Here is a 15,992-nt window from a genome sequence, read left to right as displayed (position 1 = left end):
GCACCGAGAAATGGACTATGCATGTGTGATGCCAGGATGGTGCAGACAACAAACAAAAACACCACGAGTCACATTTTCACACACTTTGTTCATACGTTAGACTTTTCAGCTACGATTGTTTTCTGACATTGACACAGTGCAAATGCACAATAGCACAACAGACACCATTAAGGATACATACTAATTGTTTTCAATACAGCAGATGTTGACAATTTGCATGTTTTTTTTTTTCATTTTTGTATTTTTTTCAAAACATATATACGTGTTCTCAGCCTAAGCCTTTCAGTGTGCAACAGACTGGTTTTCCTCACAGGAAGGGATCCTTTAACACAATGTCAGGTCGTTTATCGTTTGTGGTCGGCAACTTCTTTAAGGTCAAAGCAAGTGGTGAAGCAGGGCACCGTCAGCAACTATTCCCAATCGCGGCCATGTGCAGTGTATCCGTCAGTCAGACCAATCGGCTTCATTCTGTCACTCGCACTGTTTTTTTTTTTTTAGTTTTATTTCTCAAATAGCAATCATCGTCGAAGCAACTCAGCCATACTGTAAACTGGAGCACATGTTAAACATATCTACCTCATCTTGATATGCATAATATTATATTCAGTAAGAGACAAGCCAAGACCTGAGAAAATTATTGCAACTCGCAATGAAAGACACAGACGTTAGCGCCTCTCATCCAATCCGTTCATATCAAAACTGTTAAACTTCATTTTCACTCATCAAACTCCTTCTTTCTCAGGTCGAATTAAAAACAGACAAAGTAAAAAGCAGAAACTTCATGTTCAACTGATACCATCCATCAATACATGTAACCCTTTATTATCAATATTAAATAGTTCTTCTGGCAGATCTAATCAAAACATTGTTTTTTTTTTAAAGTTTTTAAAAACTGAGTCCACAACAGGAAGTTTTAACCTTCATGATGGCTTTTCTACATGGTGGTGCTGCTTCCTCAGTATCCTTCAAGGGAGACATCACCTCCAATAAGATAATTTTCATAAATCTGCACATAAGTAGTAAAGCTCAACACACCAGTCCTTTTAAAACCCCACCCCCACCCTCTCAATAGCCCTTACTGCCCCTCCCTGCCCCATCTCTCTCACCTCAGGTCAACTATCTTTCAAGTCACTGGTCCCTGTTGTCAGTTTTCATTTCCCTTTTTTTTTTTTTAAAAACGATCTCCCTTTCCCCACCATACTTTTGGTATTTCTCTAAGTGTTTTTCTTGCCGACAGCTGATGGTTTGGACTTGCCAACATAGGCTTCAAAGAAGAACTGGACAAAGAGCACAAAATAGCTGAGGTACATGAGGGACGACCACACAATGTTCTGCACGTGGGATGGACACTCCTGGCCCTGCTGCATCCACGAGTACACCAGGTAGTTGACCACGCAGCCCATCAGCATCTGGGTGATCTGGGTCAGCGTGATGAACATGGCGAACTTGCGGGACACCTTGAAGCCGGCCGCCCGCAAGGCGTAGTACGAGTACATGACGGCGTGGACCAAGTAGTTCATGGTCATGAACCAGCCGCCGCCGGCCACCATGTCTTTGTACGAGTACCAGGAGTAGAGCAGCACTGTGATGTGGTGGTACCAGTGGAGAAAGATGAGCTTCTGTTTCCTCAGGACGATAAAAAGAGTGTCACCTGCAGGTGGGGGGTAACAAAAAGGAAAGGATTCCTAAAACTGAAAAAAACGTTCAGCTAAAAGAAAGCTTTTGYCACACAAAAAATACAACAAACAAAATCTTTCATTTTTCATTCTAATCACCAAGAAAATACAATTAATTAACGCTAAAATATTTACCTCCAAAAAGGAGGTTTTGGAAATCAGGACACTGTTTTTAATTGTCTGGATTAGGGATGCACCGATATGAAMATTTMAGTCGATGTCGACATACAATATTAATCTAACTGTTATGGCCGATAACTGATATTTACCAATATTACACAAACACACAAATTAGTTATACTGTATATACATACGCACAAACATACTTGTGTCTTTTTTTCAATACCGTACAAAGTGACCAGACTGGTGACATGACAAGTGGGAAATCAATATTGGCCCAGTTTTACTTATTGGACCGATACCAATTTGCTAAAAAATGACCAACATCGGCTGATACCGACATTAATGGCAACATGTGACTCATCAAACTGAAACAAGGAGCAAGTCTAAAAATTGGATGTGGAAAAATGGGGAGATATAATGTTCTGATTAAAACATTTCCAAAAATGACATTTTGTCAAAATTTAACAAATAAATGCCTTATCAATATATCATTTGAATGAGCTGTCTGAAATATAATCGTAAATAAAAAAAATTTTGAAGCCCTTTTTTAAGGATAAGCAACAAAAAAACTGATTTTGAGGGAAAACGCCTTAAAAATTTTGAAAGCTAGCAAACTTTGTTTCTTTCCAGTTAAGAAATTTCAATATTTAAATGTAATTTGAGGTTTCTTCTTTCAAATGACATAAACATTTTCTCATTAAAATTACATAAAATAAGGATTCAGACCAAATATTAATTTGCCATTGTAACCAACAAGATAAATTAAGTCATATCTCTGGATCCATTTATGATATCAGGATGATCTAACTATCAAAATGTAGCTTTTAAAGCCAGGAACCTGAAAATGTGATTAGGTCAAAAATGTGATTAGTTAAAAATGTGATTAGTTAATTTTGACCTAATTTGACCTAATCCTCACTTCAATACAATGGGTCACATATCATGCATCCCTAATCTGTACTGAGCCCGYGAGGGGACATGGGGGATTTTTTTTCTTTTTGCGTTCCCTCGCAAAAGTCGTTAAACACTGTTGTGCCTGCCAGTTTATTAACAAATTCACATTTTTACCATTAGCAAGTTAGTGTTCTGCTTTAATTCAGCTTTAGAATGGATATATCACACAACCACACATGGAAGTATGTCATATGCCGATATTTTAACACAGTGCAGCCACACAACATCAAGGTCAATTTCACAAACTGTGGCGACACATCCTGATTTGGTAACCGGATATTTCAAAATAAAAGTCTGATTTAATTCAGTTCATATACAAATCAAACTTTTGCGTGGGAACGCAAAACAATATTGCGAGGTAACGCAAAAGGTATTGCGTGGGAACGCAAAAGAAAAAAAATTCCCCCATGTCCCCTAGCGGGCTCCGTAAATCTGGAGAATCGGAAATTTCACACAGACTTTTGCACTAAATTCACTAAATTACACTCAAAAACCACACAATATCAGAAACATCTTCACTTACCCAGTTCAGGTGCTTTACTAAGAACAAAAGCATAAGCCCAGAACTTGCTGACTGGCCCGTTGTAGAAGCCCTGATCACAGACTGATTGTTTTAGCCCTTTGGTCATCAGGACGAATGTCATGTAGCTCCCACTTCGGATGGCACCCAATATACTACATAAACAGAAACGATGAAGACACACAGAATCATCTTAGTGTGATGACATCATTAATAACTACTGTTAAACTGTGAACAAAGTAAACCTAGAAAAACATTTTTACTAATGTAAAAAAAGGCTAGATCAGAATTAGAAACGAGAATAATTTAGCWGAAAACCAAGTTGATTTTCTTCTAAAAATCTTTATTTTTAAAATGTATTCATCTGTTTAACTGTTTTTACCTGAATACTGCGAGCGTGAGGGACCATAGCACCAGTGGTTTCCTCAACTCAAACTTTTCCCTTTGTTTCATGACATGACGGCCTCCCAGGATAAAGGCAGCGTAGAGTGCGGCGTACAGAAAGGACTTCTTCCTGTAAACACAAGAGATAACAAATCATGTTCTCTGACATCTTTGTCTCACCTATTCTGTAAGCTAAAATGTTCAACACATTGTAGGAGGGTGTGTGTGTGTGTGTGTGTGTGTGGGGGGGGGGGGGGKGTCAAAGAGTCTAAAATCTAAGAAATGTGACAAATTCAGTCCAAAAATGTCAAGCAGCTATTTATCTTAAATGCATCACAAGTTTAACATTCTGTTCAAAAACAGACGATAACAGCATACTGATTGTGAAGTACAAAAATTATCTGTAGTAGTTTCATATCAGTGTCTGKAGTCACCAAATGCTTAGATTTTACTTTGTGATTATAGCTGTCAGAAAAAATACTGCTGTGCTACATGAAGTAAAGGGTTTCTGCTGAACAACCGACCTGAATGCACTGAATCTGAAGAAAAACATTTCCCAGAACTCAGCAAAAAAAAAAAAAAACAGAAAGTACAGGTGGTCTGACTTGACAGACGGGATGCTGAGTTTGACAAACAAAGGGCTGAAGCATGCGACCAAAAACTACATCAGCTCTGTCCACAATATTACATTTCCTATTGAAGAGGGAGGAAAACAGGCAAAAAAAAAAGTTGGAGGAAATAAACTTTGATGTTTACGTTGCAGATTAGTTAGTTTGTGACCCATTTTAATGTTTCATAAATCTGTAGATATGATCAAAGTAAAATATTGCCTTCAGTTAGCAGCTCAGAACCCCACCAGCCAGCCCCCGAGCAAAGTCAATCTGCTTCCTCAACAACAAATCATGCTGCACTCCTTGTACCTCAAAACACTTGGCTTCTTTTATGCTTCTTAGTAGGCCTGGTTACTAGGGGTGGGAATCTTTTACTATGTCACGATTCGATCCGATTCACATTTTTGGGGTCACGATTCGATTCAAAATCTATTTTTTCATTCAAAACTCAATGTGAGCCCATTTGTCGTGTTCCTAAAGTGTKYCATTGTCATTTTGCAAATYTTGCACACAGTGAAGCTCATGTCAAACTCAGACTAATTCAGTAAAGTATGCATGTGCTGAGTGGTTACACAATAGATGTTGACAACCTTTGGATTTTCTTTGTGTGTGTGTGTGTGTGTGTGTGTGTGTGTGTGTGTGTGTGTGTATAGTATATCGATTTTGGGACATTTTAAATCAATTCTGAATCTTTGTAAAAGAGAATCACGATTCCGATTTAAAACGATTTATTGGTGCACCCCTACTGGTCACGATAACAAATTTTACAGAACGATAAATTGTCTCAGAAGTTATCGCGATAAATGATAATATTGTTCGAGACCAGTTCAGATATATCAAACTCTAACTAGAAGACAAGCCGGCCTAATAAAACACGACTTAGCCAGTTTTCTGAGCACCCATTGTTCACTTAAAGAATTAGAGGTGTGCATCATCTGTGAAGTGAGGAGCGGAGGACAAACGAGCGACAGTGGAACGTCCTCGTACTAATTTATCTCACACTGGGAGAAGTATCGCACGGCTTTATGAAACAAAACGGCATCTTTGTGTGTTTTAGCTTCCACAGGAACAAAGTATGCCACATCAATCTGTTTTAGGCCTCTTCTGCAGAACAAAGGACAATACGGTTTGGTCAAAGTCAAAAAGAAGCAGCTTTCACAGAATGACAACAGGACTGCAGAATGACATCACTATTTTGCAACTAGATGGGGAGGAGGGAGGACAGAGCAATACACAAAAAGTGGCCTAAATTCTGAAGAGTAGCTGGAGGGAAAGCAGCGGAGTAACAATTCCAGCAATCCTCCTCTGTGCATGGTCATTCAAGGGCAAAGGCCAATGGTTAGTAATGGTCCTACAATACACAGACTACGTTTTACATAAAATGAAATCTTGTACTGACAAAGACACTGCATGAGAATCCTGTTATGTTAAGCATTCACACACACAAAAAAAAACCTATCAAAAAACTGTTATTTCTGTGCTAAATAAATGCAGCCAGTCTGCATCAGGCAGTTCCTGTAGTCCTTTGATGAATTTTAAAGGCAAAAAATTGTTAATAGGAACAAATTTGTAGGACTTAAGAGTTTTAAATAATTAAAAAAGACCTAAATCTAGTTTTTATTATTATTATTTCCAACCATACTTCTTGCAAATTTGTAATTTTATGACCTTTATTAATTATCAATAAGCAATATGTTCTTATTGGTTTAAACTCCAACTATGTTCCATTGAAATCCAAGGCCATGTTAGCATTTCCATAAACTGCACCACAACTTAATGGAGGCACGTGTTCTAAYTGGTTTGAAATAACTCAAACAATCTGACAAAAACACAAACTAGGCCAAATGAAAATTATTTTTGGTAAAGGTTTGACTGAATCAATAAATCATGAGAATAGGGCTTTGTTTCTTTTTTCTACAAAATCATTTGYCAACAGACCAGAACGGACCAGTGTTTCACAAAAGCCAAGCTACAAACTGAAAATAGCTATTTTTAAAATACAAAACATTTTAATGACTGAACAAAAATAAAATAAAATATTTTTTGAATTATAAGACCTCCATAGTTTTATTTAGTTCAGTGACTCTTTTCATTACCAGGTCAGAGCCCCATCAGTGATGAATCAACTTACCCTCCCTCCATTTCAGCCATTAAAGTTAATATGAATCACACTGATGCACTATGAAGGCACCAAAGACCCAGCTTAAAAATCATGCACAAACAGTGACTCACTGTTATTTTTAAACCAGAAGAAAAAGCTAAATGTCGTTCAAATACAGGACATTTTAATGTCAAAAGAATTCAAGCACTAAGTGATTCCTTAATAAATACATGTGAATATACATGGATGATTGCTTTAATTGTCATATGTTCCATGYCTTTTTCATTTTAAGGTAGAAAGTATTCAAGATGCAGTATTCAGGAACAATGTGAAGTTCAAGTAAATAAAAATAAACTACTTTTATAGAGGATTATAACACTGTGGCTTACATTTGTTAATAATCAATCACAAACCTCTCCATCTTATTTTCTAATGTTTGATAGCAACAGGCCTGTCATGATAAACAAATCAATTTGTCGTATGATAAATTAAAATGACGTCAGTAATTTCCATTTATTTGCCTGCTTGTTTATTTACTTTGTATTCCTGTATTTGTTTGAAGAAAAATTTGGTTTACAGACTTCATAATCCATTTGATCTACTGTTTCGGTTGTGTGTGGTTTTTGTTTCCATTTTATTGTTTTTGTTTTGTTGTGTTGGGTATTTTTGGCATTTTTTGATAGCAGTAACTGAAAGTATATGTATTTTATATTTGGTTGTTTTATTTATTTATTATGGATATTTAAAATGTCTTCCAGTTTCAGAGTTAAATGTTATTTTGAAATTAAAATTTATTGATCTTTGACAGGATGTACTTGCATTATTATGCTATTATCATTTCATTGGTCATATTATACATTCTAAAGAAAGTCTTGAATTCTTAGTCAGAAAATCACGACTAAACTTTACAGAAACACAAAGATGCTACGTTTAAATCTAATTATAGATTTTTCTACCAAAAAGATTAAATTGTTAAAAAATAAACTGTCTACTGTCTGACCTGATAGTAACTGTTTCAAAAGAACTTTTAATCAGCCAGCCTGAAAAAAAATGTTCCTCCTAATCACAACTCGGTGCTTTGATTCCTATTATCTGTTCTCAGCTCTGTGTCAGGAAGCAGGTGACAAATATTGCACCAGCATGTAGCGTTTTTTTCTCTCCTGTCATGTTTGAATAAATCCACAATGGAGGCATAACAAAGTCAGCAATGTGGCATACTCACTGTCTGAAAATAGACTATCAGAGATACAAGTGTGAATGTACCTTCACACTCCCCTGTGCATCTAGAGTTCAACACCAGTTTTCTGTGTTCATTTCTACCTCAAACATGTTTGTACTTCTCCATCAGCACCCTCAAAGCAAAGATGACATACGTGCTGCTCTATGTKGATATAAAACCATAATATTGCTCACAAAAAGTCATCTCTTGTTGAAGCTTTCATAACTCTCTCCCAGAATGACATCAACTTACTTAGTTGCTATAACTCTGTATACCATTGTTCTTAAAAAAATGGCACCAGACCATTCCTCCTCCTTTTCTCAGGCACTGCATCTCTCTTTAAAAAATACCATTGAATAATCAAGTCAAAAATTTTAATGCAATCTTTCCTAGATATTTCCATACCTCTGTTGGTATGTCATCAGAACCAACTCCCCTTTTTCAACTCCTTCAATGCTTTCCAAACACCATCCTCACTAATCTTTCCAACTCTCTTTTCAACCTCTAATTTTCTTTACCTCTCATTCTCCTCATTCATTAGCTCCTCAATGTATCCCTTTCAGTTCCCATTACTCTTCTCACTGATAAATAATAAGTACTCTTAACCTACAATATTGACTTAAGTATTCGAGGAATCTGCTAAAACTGAAAGGAGGGTATTTTATAATAAAGACCAAATATTAAAAATAAGAGCATTTTAGATACAGGCTGTGTCCAAATTCGGGGGCTGCATCCTTCATAAACAGAATTTGTCGGCTTCTTACATCACTGGTTGTCCAAATTCAAAAACTCCTCCAATTGCAGTCCACAAATGTGTCCTCATTTTCCCCCAATTTGACAGATGGGTCCGGTGGATCCTTCTCCGACCACCCTAACCCAAGTGGAATTGTGGGTCGTATGACAGGTACCTTAGTTTCTTCAAGTATTGCCTCTAAGCTAATTTGGTTTATTTACAATATTAATTATATTAAAGAATTATTATTTTGCTTCTTTTAATCTCTGTCTGCTTCTAACATCGTCAGGGTTGAAAGATGACAGGACATACATCAGAGTAAAGGCGGAATAAAGCTGAAGGGTAGACCATCCAAATTTGCAGCCACTTTCTTCCAGACTTCGTGGTCGACAAAGAATCCGGCCCACCTAAGCTCCTTCTCCACGAGCACGGTTCTACTCTGTTCGGTTTGGTTCTGCTCCGGTGTGTGTGCCTCTCCATTTCAGTGTGCCCCTCACTTTGTGGGCGCGATTATGGGTGAACCATTCATAGCGGCTTAAGCTGAAGTGTTTAAAAAAAAAGCCGTTGTGGTTTTATCGCTCTGAATTTTTTGGCCAGTTTCTTCGAAACCTCTCGGAATATCTGCTTCTTGACCTCTTTTCAGGAAGCATTTGCAAGTTCTGCCTTTTCCAAGATGGCCGAAAAAGTTAGACCACGGTTTTATCACTGCTTTCACCATGTCGTTGTATCCCACCGGCGCTCATTTTCCAAATTGAAAGCAGCTCTCTCCAGGAGGAAGTTTGCACAAGCAACGCCTTTCTTCTGTCAATCAATCCAAGAGTTAATCCACGGGCGGCATTCTGTGGACGTCAAAACCGTAAGCATGCTGTACTCGCTTCTACCCACTTAGAACCTCCGGAGAGGAGGTACTGAAAGAGTGTGGTTTATTGCAGTTGTGCAAGGTCGGAACCTAATGGAGACACATTCGGCCGAGGCCGAATCGAGCTGAACCTAATTCAAACGCATGGGTGGAGATGGGGTTCTAGACCAGGTAGACTAGGTCCTTGGAAGGACGCAGCCCCTGAATGTGGATACCGCCACAGTTTCACTTCTGTTTAACTTGTGTCTCCATGGAGCAGTATGTGCTTACAGACGGGTTGGGGAAATAGGCTTGACTCGGCTGTTTGTCAAAGTGGCCTAATGCAGCACAAATGAAAAACTACAGTGTCAGAGCCCTTCTAGAATCAGCATGAAAGAGTAACAGAATCAGCAGAGTTTCTTTCATTGCTGTAAAGCTGGATCACTTTCAGCAGTCAGATGTGTGAGTGTCAGTGTCACGACTTAAAAGACAACTGTTAATGTTTTTACACCGAATGGTATGCAAAAGATGCTCTGGGAAACACAAAAGCATCTCTGGCATTTCTTTCCTACGTGTGTGATTGTTATCAGCGAGGGAGCTGCTGGGCGTTGGTCTGGTCTGCACTGCTGCTGTTGCATCATGATCAAAATYTGATGCCTTAAAAACAAGTTAAAGGACAGTAAATAACATAAAACCCATAAACTAAACTAGAACTACTGTTTCTTGGCCTGAAACATGTCTGTATTTGAAGGTGACACTTTGCTCAAATCAACAAGTTCAGACATCAGCTTCAAGTATCACAAATACAAACGACTCAATCAGTGAGAATTTTCTAGAAACAGTTTATGATAGTTACTGTATGCAAATTCATAGGCCTGTGCATGACAACATTATTGCTTTACATCCCCCCCTCCCCCATTGACAGTGTTGTATAAAGCTGCTGGCAAACCTGCTCTGTAACTTGGATCTGTATAAGCTGTCCCAGGAGATTTTACCTGTTATATAATTCTGTTTTCAGCCTGAGGATGACTCTGCAGGCCCGAGAGCTGGTGTCCAGCTTCATCGCCACTGGGTGTTTTCACAGGGTTACATGTGGCAATGGCATGCAAAGCAAATATGTAAATAGGTGTGTGCAAAATCAAAACCAGTTCACCTTGCTACCTTGACAGTGTTGTGAATCTGAAACACTGATGGAAATAAGAAATATAAAGTGTGACCACGTTATCCAAGAAATTATAGATTCCCCACCCACCTCAACAACAACATGTGCTGGTGTGGATTCTAAGACTTCCAAGACATGGCAAATCCTAAAAGTTTAAAAAACAAAACAAGAGGACTTCTTTTCTGTAGTAAAATGCATTTTGATTCCCATCCAATTAGTTTTCTCAACTCAAAACTGGACAGTGCATAGTTTCAAGCTTTAAATTGCATTAGATWTTCCATTTAGGCAAGCTTAGAGAAAAAGATAAAAATCACTAAAAATATTACTTATTCAGTAGGTTTCTTACRTTCAACAAAATGGCCCAAAACATTCAATCTTAGCTGAAGTGCTCTTGGACTGCATAGGTAACATGAAACTCAAAGGAAAGAGTTATCTGCCGAACTCATCAAGTTCTAGAAACCTAACACTGGCCCAWAGCTCACACCTATGCAGTTGTCAGTCTGTTAACATGCTTGACAAATTAAAGTGTTGTGTTGAAATTAAATATATACATATGTGTGTACATCTACACCTTGAACATGGTCAATACACCTGTATTCAATTTTCAACAACTTTTATTTTAATTTTCAATTACAGTTTTCCAATAGTGAAATAAGAAGCTGAACCATAAAAAGGGAAAATAAAAACTCACTGCAATGYGTGATCATTCTATACACTGAGATTCATCAAGTAAAATCTTGAGTAAACAATTTATGACAKAAATACTTCTATAAACTGACCAAACCACCCCCAAAACAGCTGCACCATATTAGCAAGGGTTAGGGATAAGGCTGYGCGACRTATTGTTTGAGCATYGTCATCGCGATGTACATGTACGCAATAGTCACATCGCAKGTCCTGTGATGTAGGAGGCAAATTAAATCAACATGCAAACCATAAGTCATTGCATGAGATGGTCGTGTGTTGGGGCTTTTATTTTGACAGGTTCCATCTGCCGGGGGAAGTGGCTGTCAGCGATTTGTGTGAAAATAAAATAATAATTTGATTTGCTGTAAAACATCTGGGACAATGGCAGCGCTCTTCAAAGAACTGTCTGAGAATTCTCGACCTGTGGAGGAAGACGATGAGGATTTTGATGAAAACGAGGAGGAAAAGMGGTAGAACACGGTTAGCATAAATGCTAATATTAAAATGTGACAAAAACAGAAGCTACGGGTTAGGCGTTTTTATTGTTAAAATGCAATTCACGTTTGTGCATGATTGGAAACGTACTCAATTCCAAGCGCAATAAAAATAAGCAATAAGATTAACAGGAACAACTCTAAAATGCAGACAAAAATATACTTGCAACATGCACAAAAAATAGGAAAGATGTGTTCAGCTTCATCGTCAAAAAGGTGGCAGGATGGCAGCATGACTTAAAAGTGTTTTTTAAGTCTATTGTTGAAAATTCCTGTRTTTTTTCRTATCGCAWTATAAAYAGAAAAAGTCGCAATGTCAGTTTTTTTCCAATATTGTGCAGMCCTAGTTATGTTTATRRGAGCATAGAGTGAGTCAACAGGTTGAAGAGTAAAATATCTATTTTAAATGGAAAACCAAGTAAAGCAGGGTCMTTTTAACCCATGATTTATAACCCCGATTTGAATGAAWGAATGATTAATAGGCTCTTGYAGAACTTGAAGAGGTCATTTGTTCGTTGAATCAGAYATGTTGAAGCAAAGAAACAAGTAAAACAKGCAGGATAGTGGCTCTCGCGACCATGCGACATCCCTGTTATAGTAACAAAGCAGTAAAAGAGAAATACATTATTAGCATGTTTTATTTTTTTTATAGATACAAACATCCTACACTGAAMTGAGCAAAATCCTTAAACATGCCATCTATCTAGAAGCTTTTTATTCTTAGTCCTCACCCTTGAGCCATAAAAACATGTCACAGTTTATTTCTCTCTATGCTGCTAATGTTACAAAGTACTAATCACATCCAATTTTTCCATGGCTGCTGCCTCTAAGGGGCCATGTGCACTGGCCCAGTCTGATWTCTTGTGGTAGACTACGGGAACAGCACAGAGAGGTCAGCACAAACCAGCTGCAATCTGATTGGTTAACGCTCTGTCAGCAGACATCAGAAGATGAACGCGATTGGTGGGCTGTCAGTACCAGGGCATGGACAGCTCCGGCACACTGCTGCCATGCTGCCTCCCTCTTTTTAACCGACACACACTTCCAATTTCAATGAATGAGGGCAAAATTGTTCTGACAGCATAGCTCCAAACGCTCTATTTAGGGTGTATTTTTTTTTTATTTTTTTAGAAAATAATTCTTCACAGTAGTTCAAATGACCGAAAAGGCAAAGTGAACAACTYGCTTCTGCTGTGCTGCTTCTTGGAACTCTACTGCATGTTTAATGAAGCTTATACCAACTTCATGCATGACTCATTTTGTTGTGCTTTGAGGCATTTCTTGATCAACCTGGCATGGACCTGGACAACAATGGGTCTGCAGTGAGCCTATGTAAACCTGGGTAAACCTGCAYGACCCACATGCGGAATGCTCAATTGCACACAACCACAAGGCAATATTTACTTAACAGGTAACGCGACAGTAAAACATCAGCTCGCATTAATATTACATGTTGGGCAAAGCCTCACACACACCACCCTGGGCAAACAGTGACACAACACATTTCTATTTTTATCCAAATATTGATCTATCAGTGCTTTAAATGTGATTTCATAAAACTGGTGCCAGGTGAGTTTCTTTAGTGATTAAATCAAAATGTGACCAGCAATGTAGATCTCTTCTTTGGCCAAAAAAAAATTAGCAAATAAGTAAATAAATAGGTAGACATACTGATAGTGGTACATATTTTTAAAATATTGTTGAAAGATTTAAACTTTTTTATCTTTTCAATGGTTGTGCGCTGAATTTTTAGGGCGTGAACAAAGGTTTTTGTACGATGACGTTACCTTTCTTTGCTTCTTGATTATGCTTATGGTTTGATGAATAAACCATAAACTGGATTTTACACTTTTTTGTAATTTTGTAATTATAAATTGTAATTTCTCTCGGGGATCACCGACGTATCCTGATTACAGTTAAAATACAGCAACATAGACTTCAAGGTACTCACTGCAACGACATGTCGGCTGGTCGAAAGAAAAACACAAACGTAAACAAAACACAAACAAAAGAAACAAAGATCCATACGTTTCCCATATTCATAGTTAATGTGGCCTTGAATCCAAAATCTTTAACCAAATTTGGTAACGACTGCCACCACATGTATTTATACRAAAACAGTCAACTTGATTGAAATAGGATTAATATTGTCAGCACCAATGAAAGAGTCATTTAGGATGGAGAAGTCCAACCTTTATGTGCATATTTATATCACCTATATTTATTTTTGACAGTTGCGTTTCTCTTTTCTGTCACGTTTAGCTGCAAAAAAAAAAACTATTTTATTCTGAGATCATTTGCTTGCCTCATTCTGTCATATTTGTATACAGCGACGACGTCCAGCCTAATGTAAGTCAATCACCTGATGCAAATTTACACTTGTTATTTTTTGGCCGATTCCACTGAGTGCTTTGTTTACATTGAGCGCATCCCCACATTTCATCATTACATATCAATACAACTGGAAAACTACTGGAGTAAACCCTTTCAAACTGCACCATTTGTTACATGTCTGATGCTGTAAAATTGCTTTGCCATCACCTCTTTGAAAGGATAAAATCAGGACTATACTGATGGACATGGAGTGTGTCAGCATATGGGCAGACAGGGCTTAATAAACTACTGGCCCAGTGACTGAGTGGATGAGGCAGCTGGAGGATGGATGACCTTTACAAAACCAAGCTGATGAATAAATATCAGGACGTCAAGGACGAATCCTAACCGTGAAGGATGCACAATAACGCAGCTGCTAGTCAAACCACTGGCATATATTTATTTATTTATTTTCTCCACGCATGAAAGGCCTGAGTGATATTTCCTCCCACCGTTTTCCCGTTTTACAAGCCTAACGTTCAGTAATTTGCAGATGATGATAGTGAGCCTGATATAACAGGATGATACAGCGAGGTTTAATCCCGTTGAGCAAAGCTGATGCGTCCTGCGCCTTCTTTCAGCCTCCGGTTCTAATTTAGCACGAAGGTGAACGKGAATAAAAGCCGGTTACAGGAACGTCAGTGTCAAAAACGAGGCTCTGCGGCTGCGGGGAGAGAGTACCAGTCTTACCAGTTCTCCTGCATCCATCGGATGGCTTCTTCCTCGTTAAACTGTCTCTCGAATTCGTACTCGTGCAGGGCTAACACCGACATGTTCGCACGGCTGGGCTTCCTCTTCACGCCACTGAAACGGAACAATACTCGGAYGAGGTGCTTGGTTTTTTTGGTTTCGTCTGGTCTCGCTTTCAGCCCTGGACTCGCATCGCTCGCGCGGCTGTCTGCACCCCCTCGCGCTCGGTGGTCAATCCCTCTGTGCTCGGCCCTCCTCCAGCCACCGGCTGACTGATGAGCCGACGCCCTCTTCCTGAAGAAGGTGGACTTTGGGTCCTAGCGCCGTCGATTTTACGCCCATAAGGACCATTTCACCTATTCTCACATGCAGAGTTRTAAAGTAACCAAGTACAAATACTATGTTACTGTACTTTAAGTGGAAKTTTTGGGTATCTSTACTTTACTTGAGTAATTATTTTTCAGCCAACTTTTTTACTTCTACTTCTTACATTTTCACACAATTATCTGTACTTTCTACTCCTTATATTTTTAATCAAGGCAAGAAGTAGAAAGTAGTTACTTTTATTCCATTATTGCTTGTGTTCATTCCAGCTTGTTATTGTAAAAAAATAAATACTATCCATATAAAGTGTGCCTTCTAGATAGTGTGAATTTAATTGTGGTTGAATGAGAAGTAAAATTCTGATACCATATTAGTTTGTACACAAACAAATCACACCACACTCCAGGCCATAATCAATAAAATAAAAGGACTGTACTTAAGAAGTATTTGTATTTCATGAACTACTTTAATGTATTTGGCTGCAGCCCTTGGATATATTTTTATTTTGGGGAAAGAATTTGGGCACCCTTGATAAATGTATGTAAACTGAAACAGCTAGACTAAATTTAACATAAATTACCTATTTTAATACAATACAGTGATTTTTGCATTTTTTGGGAGGTCAACTCCTAATAAACGTTGTTACAGAAAATCTAACTGCTCATTTTAAATCAATGCTTTTACATTTAGTAATTTTAGTAGTTAGTGGAAGAGAGCCTGGAGTGAAGAAGAATGAAATGGAGGGTTTATTAGATAGAAGTGAGACATGCACAATGCACTAACAAAACATCAGAAAAACTGAAAAGAGGTAAAAATAAAGGTGTTAATGTTGGCAGGTGGGCAGCACTAATCTAAATACTGTATTAGTTGCACTAACYCGAAYTCAAATATTTMGGTYCCTTAATTCTAAAGCACTAAYGCACTGAAAATTTTAGCAAAAGCTAATTCTAAAGGATTAATATRACCCAGCTGACCCATGGAACATTCTTCATAGTCAACATGAAACAATATTTACTGTGTGCAGAACATTGTTAAAATGTCACCTAGTGGATAAGTGACACACACACACACACACACACACACACACACACACACACACACAC

At 38.1% G+C, this 15,992-nt stretch overlaps 1 protein-coding gene across 2 annotated transcripts in view; it reads right to left on the bottom strand.

Annotated features, from left to right (window-relative positions):
• elovl6 (ELOVL fatty acid elongase 6) overlaps positions 1-15,992 on the bottom strand; it is a 27,041-nt gene continuing 11,049 nt past the window's right edge. Inside the window, exons 1-4 of one of the 2 annotated variants that reach the window (XM_014001967.1) lie at positions 14,566-14,819; positions 3,656-3,787; positions 3,277-3,428; positions 1-1,651 (exon numbers count right to left, since the gene is read on the bottom strand). In XM_014001967.1, the coding sequence (XP_013857421.1) occupies positions 1,215-1,651; positions 3,277-3,428; positions 3,656-3,787; positions 14,566-14,648 (804 nt within the window). In that variant the 5' untranslated portion in view covers positions 14,649-14,819 and the 3' untranslated portion in view covers positions 1-1,214. Of the gene's footprint in view, positions 1,652-3,276; positions 3,429-3,655; positions 3,788-14,565; positions 14,820-15,992 lie in introns of those variants that run through there. The other variant, XM_014001968.1, reaches the window with a different exon arrangement.

Source organism: Austrofundulus limnaeus, unplaced genomic scaffold (assembly GCF_001266775.1).
Source record: "Austrofundulus limnaeus strain Quisiro unplaced genomic scaffold, Austrofundulus_limnaeus-1.0 Scaffold11, whole genome shotgun sequence".
Taxonomy (NCBI): Eukaryota; Metazoa; Chordata; class Actinopteri; order Cyprinodontiformes; family Rivulidae; genus Austrofundulus; species Austrofundulus limnaeus.
This window is presented reverse-complemented; position numbering and strand designations above follow the sequence as displayed.